The sequence below is a fragment of the Eschrichtius robustus genome, chromosome 19 (genome assembly GCF_028021215.1).
Source record: "Eschrichtius robustus isolate mEscRob2 chromosome 19, mEscRob2.pri, whole genome shotgun sequence".
Taxonomy (NCBI): Eukaryota; Metazoa; Chordata; class Mammalia; order Artiodactyla; family Eschrichtiidae; genus Eschrichtius; species Eschrichtius robustus.
The window spans coordinates 56279486-56290958 of record NC_090842.1 but is presented as its reverse complement, the minus strand read 5'-3'; the positions used below and the strand labels follow the sequence as shown (position 1 = coordinate 56290958).

Genomic DNA, 11473 nt, shown 5'->3' with positions numbered 1-11473 from the left:
GTGATGCACCGCAGCCTCCTTCCTTGAGTATTGTCTGTTTCCCCCTTCTCAAATGTCTGCTCCAAGAGGCCAGGGAAGTTTGCCAGTAGCCCCATTCACTGTTGTAGCCCCAGAGTCTAGAAGACGACTGGGCATGTAATGGGTGCTCAATAAAACTGACTGGGACGAAGGAGCTCGGACCCGTGTAGTTCGCAGTGCCAGGCACTGCCCAAGCTAACATATGTGCATTAACTTATTTAATCTTCCCCATCAAGCTGTGGAGTAGGTTGTCACCAGCCCTATTTCACAAGTGAGGAACAGGTCTTAGATTAAGCAGTGGTCCCAGGGCTGCGCAGCTGGTAGTGGAGGAGCTGGGACTCAGGTGGGGCCCAGATACAGCTCTGAGGAAGTAGATTTATGAGACCCATTTTGCAGAGGAGAAAATGGGCCAAGGAAGGGAAGGAGTTGCCTGAGGTTGGTCTGTAAGTGGCTGCCTCTGGGTTCAAACCCAGGTCCCGCCTCCCAGTGGGGCCCTCAGCTCATCAGACCCTGTTTACCTGGGCAGAGAATCCCCCACCCTCCACGCTGGAGCTCAGGGCCCGGAAGCTGGAGGGGAGGGTGCAGGGAGTGGGCCCCCATGAATAATTGAGGGTCTCAGACGGGTCTCCGCCCTGCAGCTGTTGCCCTCCTTCTGGCGGAGAGGGGGTGGTGGTGACGTCACTTCCTCCCGTGGGGGGTACTGGGGCCGCGTGTTATAAGGAGCTGCCTCCCCGGCCGCACGGTGCCGAGGACCCTGGTCCGGACGCCCCACCATGCAGCGCCGCGAGCCCACCGTGCCGCTCTTGCTGCTGCTGCCTCCTCTGCTGGCGCTGCTGCTGGGGGCGGGTGAGCGCCTGAGACCAGGGCGACCCCACCGGCCAGCCTGGGGAGCGGGGGACTCGGGTGACCGGGGGCGGGGACGGTGCACCCAGCGGGGCCAGACTAGAGCTTTCATGGGCTGAGCTTCCAGGTGGAGACGGCGCACCTGGCAGGGGGGCTGGGGGAGGGCACTTGTGGGTACCGGGACGACCTCGGAGCTGGAATCAGCACCCGGGACAGCGCCCGGAGTACGAGCCCAGCACCCCTGTCCTTCCTCCGCAGCCACCGCGGCTCCCCTGGCACCGAGACCCTCCAAGGAGGAGGTGAGGACTGCGGCCCTCTTGCCCTGCCTCATCTCCCTGGGGCCCTGGTCCCCCCTGCCCAGCCCCCTCCACGATCTTCTGTCTCCCCTCCAACCCTCCCACTGCTCTCATGCCCCCCATCTGCCCTACCCTCAACCTCCTCTCTGACCCTTCACCCCCAGCTGACCCGCTGTCTGGCAGAGGTGGTCACAGAAGTGCTGATGCTGGGCCAGGCCAAGCGAGGCCCCTGCATGGCTCTCCTCCACAAAGGTAAGGAGGGCCCAGGCCCCAGTTCCTCTTAGGAGCTCCCACCCCACCAGGGCTGCCTGGAGGAAGGGGTGTCCCCCTCTCATCCTAGAGCCATTGTCTGGGCTGGCACGGCATTGTCAAGTGTGTCCAGACTGAAGGAGCCTGGCCCCCAGCCCCACCCTCGGGGCTCCCTGCAAGGGTACAGGATGGGGGCAGAGAGTGTCTGTCTCCCAGCACCCGACTCTCCCCTCCCAGGTCTGGGCAGTGCCCCTGTGGGGCCTCGGGCAGCCCCAGCACTCCTCTAGGGCTGTTTTCTGATCAGCTGCACAGAGAACATCCTCTCTTTCCACTAGAAACGTGTGAGACAGAGTCCTGCGGCTGTGGGTCCACTGAAGAGAAAGGCCTCCTGGTTGGGGATTTTAAAAAGCCAGAGGCTGGGAAGACAAGGTCCAGCCAGGAGGTGAGGGACGAGGAAGAGGAGGCAGCAGAAAGGACCCACAAGTCCCAAGTGCGGGAACAGGCCATCCGCGAGCAGCTCCACAGCCAGCTCCGCCAGGAGGACCACAGAGAGGAGGAGGAGGAAAAGAAGAGGGGGCCCGTGGAGACCTCTGAGGGCCTGTGGAAGCGGCGTCTAGAAGGTGGCAGGGCCCCCCAGAAGCGGGTGGCAGAGCAGGCCAGCGATGAGGAGACGGCCCAGTTCGAGGCAGAGGAGAAGGGGGTGCAGGTGCTGGGCAGGGGCCACAGCCTGTGGCAGGGGGCCGAGGCGGGTGGAGAGAGGCACGAGGATGGCCACCACCTCCACCAGCCAGAAGCTGAGCCCAAGCAGGAGGAGAAGAGAGAGGCTTCGGACAGGGAGGTGAGTGGAGGAGGCAATGGGGGAGTGGGGTGGACCAGATGTCAGTGGACTTCCTGCCAAACAGCCACCGGTGTTGGGCCATAGACAGCAAGATCCACTGCAAATGGGCCGTAGTGACCAGGACTGACATGAGGACGAGGTGGCAACATCCAAGCAGGGCCTTTACTTGACCAAGAGGGCTTCCATACTTCCTTCCGTTACAGTAACCAAGAAGGCCACCATGACCACACAGAACTGCCCGAGTTAGCCACCATCGCTGGGCTGTGACCAGCAAGTTGGCCACCATGAAAAGTAGCTGCCGCGCCTGGTTCACTGGGCTATAGATGGACACCACTGCTGGGTCATGGGAAGTAGATGTCACCATGATCGGTGGCAGTTACCGAAATGGCCATCACCTCACAAATGGGTCACAGTATCCCGGTTGAGCGCCTTTGCTAGTCCCCTGTCTGCCGCTGTTGGCTACGGCAGACTCCGTAGGCCTCGCTGCTGGCCATGTTAGCCGACACGACTCTTCCAGGGTTGCAGCAACCAGCAGGGCGACCATCGCGGCCCGCGGTGACCAGGATGACCACGGCTGGCTGCCACTGTGTGAACTGACCTGGCCCACATTCATGGGCAACCACTGAGGTGTCCTGCCTTTGAAGGTGGGTGCTGAGCACCCCATTTCTGATCCCACCAGGAGCATGATGTGGAGAGGCTGGCGCACAGGAGAGAGGAGCTGAAGAAGGCGACAGAGATGCTGGGAGAGGAGCTCAGGAGGGCGGGCTGACCCCTGGCCTCGTGTCCTCCTTCCCCACACACCCTGCGGCCTAGGACTGTTGACCCCCAAACCCTTCCAGTCCGTCACCCCACTCTGCTCCCCAACCTGCAGGAGTGGGGAGAAGGGTGTGCCTTGAAACCAGGCCTGAGGGGCCAAGTCTGAGCTGGGTAGAGGGGCTGGGCTCAGACTGACTCAGGAAACAGCCCTGACACCCGTCTAACCCACTCCAACCCTCCCGAGTGAATAAAGCACAAAGAAAACCACCAAGGCTTATTGTGTAGCACTTGATTTTAGAGGGACAGGAGCTGAGGAGTGGACGGGAGGCCTGGGAAGGCGACTGTTGATCTAGTCACTGGTTGTCAGAACTGGGATTTTTTAATTAAATTGGAAACTCTATTCACAATTAAGTCAGATGGGGTCATCAGGGAGCGGTTTCGAGGCTGGGGTGGGAGGTAGCTGGTTTGGGCTCCGGCCACTGTGGACCACGATGTCGTCATATTCATCCTGGGGGCAGAGGGGGCCAGGCAGAGGGGCTCAGGCGGCTGCCACCTTGCCCGCTGCCCAAGTTCTCCCACCCACCCTGAGAACCGGGTGCTGCCTTGAAGCCCAAGTTCCCCGCTCCCAGTTCAACTTCCTGCTCCTAGTTCTCTAAGCACCACTTTCCAGGTCACCTGTGTTCTCCCAGTGCTACTGCGTGGGCTCCGGTCCTGCTGCCTCTCCAGCCCTTCAGCCGCCGCAGCCTGAGGTCTCCCCCTCCGCCCCTTCCCTCTGCCTCTACCCAAATTCCTCAACCCCCACCGTTCAGCGACAACCCCTGCCCCCAGCAGTGTCTCTGCTGCCTGGGTTCTCCAATGAAGCCTCCTCACCGCTGGCTTAGGTCTTTCCCCACCGCTGCCAGTGTTTGAATCACTGCTGCCCAAGGTCATCTTCCCACAGCCTAAATTCTCCAGCTCTTGCTCCCACAAAACAACTCCCCACGCTGCCGCCCTCTGCTACCGATGTTTACCAACCACTAGGACCAAGGTCTTTTCTCTCCCTCTGCCTGAGTTCTACCTCTGCCACTGCCTTAATTTCTCAACCGCCACTGCCTGAGTTCTCCCCGCCACCCCTGTCCAGGTCTCCCCTGATCGCTGTCTGATATCACTTTCACTGCTGCCTGAGTTCTCTAATCACAGCAACCCAACGTCCGTCTCAACGTGCTGCCTAAGTTCTCTTCTCCGCCTTCCACCTGCCCGTTTACCCTGACCCCCAAGCGGGGCCGCCCAGTCTCTCCTCCTGACTCACTCCCTCGTCCCCGCTGTCGCTGTCGCTACTGCTGCTGCAGGGGCCGGGCTTGTCCTCGTCCTCGGGCTCAGGGGCTCCGTGTGCACGGAGGAGGCGGGCGAGGATGGGGTTGGGCCGGAGCGTGGCGCTGCCGAGTGGGGTGCGGCCACCATACATGCGGGTGGCGGGGTTGGCACCGGCCTTCAGGAGAAGCTCCAGCACATCGGCTGCCTGGGCCTCCACTGCCAAGTGCAAAGGGCTCCGGCCACACGTGGGCTCCTGTGGGGTGCAGCAGAGAGGTTAGAGGAGACCCTGCCCCGCTCAGGGACGATCCCCACCCTGCCACGCCTTCTCCCCAGGGCGGCTCACCGGTTTGTTGAGGTCAGCTCCGGCCTCCCAGAGCAGTCGGACCATCTCCGCGTCTTTGTGGATGACAGCCACATGGAGTGGGGTGTGGCCTGGGGACAGAGTGACCTATGTCAGACGATGGGGGGGGGCCTGGGCCCCCAATGCCACGATCCTAGGGGAGGGTTTTGTGGCCTGAGGGTGATGGAGTTTGGGGTCTGGCTCCTGAATGCCTGGGTATATCAAAGAGGCTCCTGCATCCCAAATGCCTAAGTCTCAGGTGGTCTGGAACTTGCTGGCAGTGCCAATGCCTGGGTTGTGGGATGTCTGGGGCCTATGCGTGAAGAGCCCAGGGGCTTTGGACAGGAGGCCTGGATCTTGGGGCTAGGAGACCTGAGTCTCTGGTCTTACTTCACAAAGAACCAGGACCCCAAATTCCTGGGTCCTGAGTAGTTGAAGGGCCTATGACCTTGGGGGGTGGGGTGGGCCCTGAACACTGGGTCCTGCCCTTCCACCTGTGGAGGGGCCTGGTCCCAAGTAGTTGGGTGGGCTTAGAGATGGGGGAGCTGAGACTCAGATGCTAGGGCCTTGGGTAGACAAGGTCTATTTTCCCATGAGGCCTGGCTGAGGAGGGCTGTCCCTGAACTCCAATGTCAACCTCTGGGAACCTGGGCTGCCAGAGTTTCACAGAGGGCTTGGCGCTTGAGTTCCCTTGTCCTGGGTGGGCTGGGGCTTGTGGTTCTCAGTAAGCTGGGGCCTGAGCAGGAGTCCTTGGTCCTGATGCCTGGGTTCCCTAAAGCCTCGGTATTATTTCCCAAGGGGCCAGGCTTTGAGTCGGGAGAGCCGAGCCCAGAGCCAGGCACGCTTCCCCTGCCTGGGAGCCCGGCGCTTCCCGGGGGCAGAGGACCCTCACCCTCATAGTTTTCAGCCTCCAGTTGCAGCTTCCAATCCTCTTCACTCTCGTCCTCTTCCTTCCCCAGGTCAGGTTCAGGGTACAAGGCAACAGAGGTGTGGTCGGTGTCAGGGTTGTGGTCAGAGCCCTGAGCGAGGTAGGTGTTGGGGGCTCCCCTGGGGCACTGGGGGCGGGGCTGGAGCAGTACACGAGCGCAGGCGTGTGCCCCGACGCGGCAGGCCAGGTGCAGCGCCGTGTGGCCCCCACGCTCCACCACCAGCAAGCTGGCACCCGCCGCATACAGCTTCTCCACCGTGGATGCCTCTTCCAGGATGGCTGCCAGATGCAGGGCTGTCTGCAGGAGCACAAGGCAGGGGTTAGGGGTCACACAAAGAAGCCTGGCCCCCAAGCCCTACAGTGTCTACGGGTGGCTCACCTGGCCCAGGTCATTCTGCAGGTACAGGTACTCAGTACCAGCCGCGAAGCCTAGGAGGAAATCCAGGAAGGGCTCGTGCTGATGAATCACGGCCAAGTGCAGTGCCCTGAGGACAAGGACGGGGTCAGAAGGCAGAGGTCTAGTACTCTTATTTTGGTTTGCTTGGGTGTTTTTTTGTTTTGTTTTTTTTTTTTTGGTTTGTTTGTTTGTTTTACTTCTTATGAGGTCAAGTACTCTTGCATGCATTCATTCAACAAACATGGAGCACCTACTGTGTGCTAGGCATTAGGACCACAGTTCTGGAACCAGCTGTCAGGAATCTGGGAGGGTCAGGTCAGAGTTAATTCAGCAAATTTGCTTAATCAATGTTTTGTTTTGTTTTGTTTTGGTTTGGGGTTTTTTTGGCCGCACCGCACGGCGTGTGGGATCTTAGTTCCCTGACCAGAGATCGAACCCAAGCCCCCTGCAGTGGAAGCGTGGAGTCTTAATCACTGGACCAGCAGGGAAGTCCCCAATGTTTATTAAGCAGGACTTCTACTCCCTCCCAAGATGAAGTAACATGGACCAGATTTCACTCCCATCTCCAACCAACCAAAAAAAATCAGACATAATACAGTATATGAAACAACAGTTCTCAAGATACTGGACATCATGCAATGAATGACAGCAATTCTAGGGAAACAGGCAGCACACTCGATGAGCCCTTCAGTTGACTGCCACAGCTTTCTGTCTTGAGAGTTTCCAAGCCATGATGCAGAGAGGGGGAACGCAGGCAGATTCGCCTGAGGTGAGGAGACAGAGCTGAGTCTCAGGAGAGCAAGGCAGCTGGAGGCACAGGACAAGGAACCAGAGAGGAGACAGCTGCCCAGAGATCGCAGAGGGGCCTCTTGAGTATTTAGAAGAATACTGGTCAGTGCAAGGGTGTAAGGAAACTACCCCAGTCTGGGGGAAAACCATCCAAAGGGATTAGAGAGATATGTCCAGTGCTCACACAGGGCCGGGACTAGGACAAACCCACAATTCATAGGATATTGGGCAGAATACTCCGGAAGGTCTTACTTCATCAGTAATGGGGAATAATGAGCCCCAGATTAGGTGGGTGCTCAGGACCCACCTAACAAATCATAAAAGCAAAACCCCAAAGGATCAAACTACTTACAAGTAATTTAACTGCATCCCAGAACAATATTTAAGAGTATTTATAGGAATACAAAGCTAGCTAGCCTAACAAGGTAAAAATTACAATGTCTGGCATCTCATCAAAGATTAGCAAGCATACAAAGAAGCAGGAAAACATGATCCATAATGAAAATAATCAATCAATTGACACTGACCCAGAAATGACTCAGATGGCAGAATTAGCAAACGAGAACGTTCGAACTGTATCTGATACATTCAACAAGTTAAGTAGAGACGTGGATAATAAAAGAAAAAGACTCAGACTGAACTCCTAGAGATGAAAACTACAGCACCTGAAATGAAAAATACACTGGATGGAATTAACAACAGATTACACATTACCAAAAAAAAAAGATTAGCAAACCTGAGGACTTCACAATAGCAACTATCCAGAATGAAACACAAAGAGAAACACTTAAAAATGGAAAGAACATCAGTGAGCCATGGGACAACTTCAAGCAGCCCAACATATCTGTAACAAGTTCCTAAAGGAGCAGGGGGATAGAAAAAATATTTGAAGAAATAACGTCTAGAAATTTTTCCAAATTTGATGGAAACTATAAACCCACAGCTCCAAGAAGCTCTAAGACTCCCAAGAACAAGAAATATGAAGAAAACTATACCGAGGCCCAACATGAAAAACCTGTTCAAAAATCAACAATTAAGATAAATATCTTCAAAGCAGCCAGAGGAAAAGATACCTTAAGTATAAAGGAATAAAAATAAGCACGACAGCAGATTTCACAGAGGAAATAATACAAGAGAACACAGCAGAGCCACATCTTTAAAGTACTCAAAGACAGACTGTCAACCTAGAATTCTTTAACCCGGCAAAAATATCCTTCAAAAATGGAGACAAAATACAGCTGCTTTCAACTATACAGAAGCCGAAGGAACTCATCACCAGCAGACCCACATCACAAGAAATGTTCAAGGAAACCTGCAAGCAAAAGGAAAATGACATCAAATGAAAATACGGATCTACACAACAGAATAAAGAACACTGAAAACAGTAACTATACGGGTAAGTACATTAAGATTTTCTTTCTTAATATGTAAATCTCTTTAGAAGATAATTTTTTAAAAAGAATTGACTGTTTAAGCAAAAATAATAACAATGTCCGGTGGAGTTTATAATACATGTATAAGTGAAATGTATGCCTGCAATACAATAAAGGCCAGGAAGAGACAAATGGAAATATACTATTCTAAGGTTCTTTTATGCTATGAGAAGCGGCATCATATCACTTGAAGGCAGACCATAATAAGTTAAAGTGGTACACTATAAGCCCTAAAGCAGCAGTCAGCAAATTTTTCTGTAAAGGGACGGATAAATAATTCAAGCTTAGTGGATGACATGGTCTCTCTTTCACCTACTCAGCTCTCCTGTCAGGATGCAAAAGCAGCCACTGGCGATATGTAAATGAATGGGCATGGCTGGATTCCAACAGAACTTACTTTATGGAGTCTGCAATTTGGATTTCATATAATTTTCACTTGCAATGAAATGTTATTCTTCTTTTGATTTTCTTCCAACCTTTTAAAAATGTAAAAACCATTCTTAGCTCACAGCCTTACAAAAGCAGGTAGCTGGCTGGATGTTGCCTGTCTTTGTTGGAAAAGACCACAGTTTGCCAACCTGTCTTTCAGAGCAACCACTAAAATAAAAAACAAAGAGTTAAAGGTAATAAGCCGGGCTTCCCTGGTGGCGCAGTGGTTGAGAATCTGCCTACCAATGCAGGGGACACGGGTTCGACCCCTGGTCCGGGAAGATCCCACACGGTGCAGAGCAACTAAGCCCGTGAGCCACAACTACTGAGCCCACGCACCTAGAGCCCGTACTCTGCAACAAGAGAAGCCGCCACGATGAGAAGCCCGCGCACTGCAACAAAGCATAGCCCCCACTCGCCGCAACTAGAGAAAGCCCACCCGCGGCAACGAAGACCCAAGGCAGCCAAAAAATAATAAATAAACAAATAAGACAGCATACACGAAAGCCCTTAACATTGGCTAGCATAAAAAACAGATACTCAATGAAAAACAAGTTTAAAAAAAAAAAAGAAAGCAGGAGTGAGTATTTTAATATCAGAGTAGATTTCAGAGCAAGGAATATTACCACGGATAGAGAAGATTATTTCCTAATGATAAAGAGGTCAATTAAGAAAGAAGACATAATAATCCTAAACATCTGTGCCCCTAATAACAGAGCGTCAAATTACACGAAGGAAAACCTGATAGAACAACAAGGAAATCCACAAATCCACAATTATTGTTGAAGATTTCAATACCCCTCTCTCAATAACTGATAGAACAAGCAGACAGAAATCATCAGCAAGGATATAGTAGACCTGAACAACAGAAGAACCAAAGAAACCAATGCAACCTCTAACTGACATTTGGAGAACACTACAACAACAGCAGAAGAATACACATTCTTTTCCGGTGCACACACAATGGAATTAAACTAAAAACCAATAAAAGGAAGATATTTGGACTATCTGGAAACTAAATAACATACTTCTAAATAATCCACCAGCCAAAGGAGAAATCAAAAGAGAAATTAGAAAGTATACTGAATTAAGTGAAAATAAAAACACAGCACATCAGAATTTGTGAGATACTGCTAAAGCACTACTCTGGGAAATTTACATGAAACACCTATACTAGAAAAAAAGAAAGGCCTCAAATCAATGACCTCAGCTTCCACCTTAAGAAACTAGAAAAAGAAGAACAAATTAAACCTAAAGTAAGCAGAAGAAAGTAAATAATGAAAGTCAGAACAGAGATAAACAAAATAGAAAGCAAAAAAAAAAAAAAAACCTATAGAGAAAATAAATGAAACCACAGCTGGTTCTTTGAGAAGATCGGTGTTTCTTGAGTGCCTCCTATGGGCCAGGCACTGTTCTGTCACTGGGGATACAACAGTAAACACAACACACAAAAACCCCAGGTACATTCCCTCAGTTGGGCCTTTACGACATTGTTCCTTCTACCTGGAATGCTCTCCCCAGATAATCTACTTGTCTCACTTTCCTACTTTATTTTTCTCCAAAGAACTTACTATCTTCTGACATACCATTTTTCTTATTTTTTTTTCATTTTTCCATCTTTGTTTCTTCCTATCTTTCTTCTCTCTCTCTCTCTTACTTTGTGTCTATGTGGTTTTCTGTTTCTTTCTTTCCTTCTCTCTACCTTTCTTTTTTGTTCCTCCCACCCTTCCTCCCTTCCTTTCTGTAAGTCTGTCTGCCCTTCCACCTATATACTCCCACTAGAATGTAGGCTCCACAAGTCATAAATTTTTGTGCTTTCTTCACTGCCTTATCACCAGCACCCAGAACAGGGCCTGAAACGTTGTCGGTGTTGGATAAATATTTGTTTAACAGATGAATCCCTGCTGTCATGGAGTTTACATTTTCTGTTTGAATGTAAGATTTGAAGATTAGTGCTCAGAAGGTGGGATCTTAGAGTCAAAAGCCAAGTATTAATTTCGGAAATCAAAATCTAAAGCGCCTAAGTTAGGAGTTAAGGATCAAAGATCATATTTAGAGGTCAGATGTCAGGAGGAGCCTGCCTGAACTTCAGTTCTAACATAGGTCTCAGGACCGCGGTCAGGAAGGTCAAATCGAGCCTTGGATGTGGAACCAATCAATGGATGTGGAGCTTTGAGAACCAGAGTTCCAGAAAGGAAGGGGTTAGGATCAAAATTAGATTGGAAATTGATTTATCAAAGGTTAGACTTGGGGGTTAGAGGTCAGGGCAAGCATTAGAAGACAGATTTAGGATTGAGAGGTTGGGAAGTCAGGATCAGAGACTAATAGGGAGTCAGATGTGGGATTTTAGGGCCCGGTGTGGCAGCCTAAGGTTCACTCACGTGTCGCCATCCTCAGTGACGTAGCCAAAGACGAGGGGCGCCCACGACAGCCCCGGGCCCAGCTCCGAGCCTAGCCCCGGTCCTCCGGGGGCCGCCGCGTCCGGACCCAGAGAGCCCAGGCCACTGTCGCACCATTCGTCGGCATCTGCAGCTTTCCCCAAGCACGCGACCCCGGCCATGGCCCCCAACGCCTCAGGGGACCCCAGCGGCCGCCCGCCAGTCGCTGGGCTCTGCCTGGAATTCTAGCGCTTCCGCCCTGGGGGGAATTCCCCAACACTCCCCCCCCCCCCCCGACTCATCCAATCAGAGTGGGTTAAATAGTAAACGCCCCGCCCCCATACCACACCGTGACCAATCAGAGTATTCAGATGGACTGCGACTCTCTACCCTTTCCCACTCTTTCCGCGCGCCCTTTACCAACATGGCTGCGGGAGCGGGGCGCTCTGGGATTCGTAGTCCAGCCCTCGCGTGTCTTCCTTACCG

At 52.5% G+C, this 11473-nt stretch overlaps 2 protein-coding genes across 2 annotated transcripts; one reads left to right on the top strand and one right to left on the bottom strand.

Annotated features, from left to right (window-relative positions):
• The first annotated feature begins 791 nt into the window (after positions 1 to 791).
• On the top strand, positions 792 to 3247 carry CCER2 (coiled-coil glutamate rich protein 2). Its single transcript, XM_068527128.1, has 5 exons — positions 792 to 940; positions 989 to 1160; positions 1322 to 1409; positions 1742 to 2244; positions 2924 to 3247. The coding sequence occupies exons 1-5, from the start codon at positions 792 to 794 to the stop codon at positions 3011 to 3013; spliced, it is 1002 nt and encodes a 333-aa protein (XP_068383229.1). The 3' UTR covers positions 3014 to 3247.
• A 113-nt stretch (positions 3248 to 3360) lies between these two features.
• Positions 3361 to 11238, bottom strand: NFKBIB (NFKB inhibitor beta). The gene is made up of 6 exons (XM_068529102.1): positions 10991 to 11238; positions 5941 to 6046; positions 5526 to 5859; positions 4637 to 4725; positions 4289 to 4546; positions 3361 to 3508 (listed from the first exon to the last, which is right to left on the bottom strand). The coding sequence occupies exons 1-6, from the start codon at positions 11167 to 11169 to the stop codon at positions 3413 to 3415; spliced, it is 1062 nt and encodes a 353-aa protein (XP_068385203.1). The 5' UTR covers positions 11170 to 11238; the 3' UTR covers positions 3361 to 3412.
• Positions 11239 to 11473: the final 235 nt, after the last annotated feature.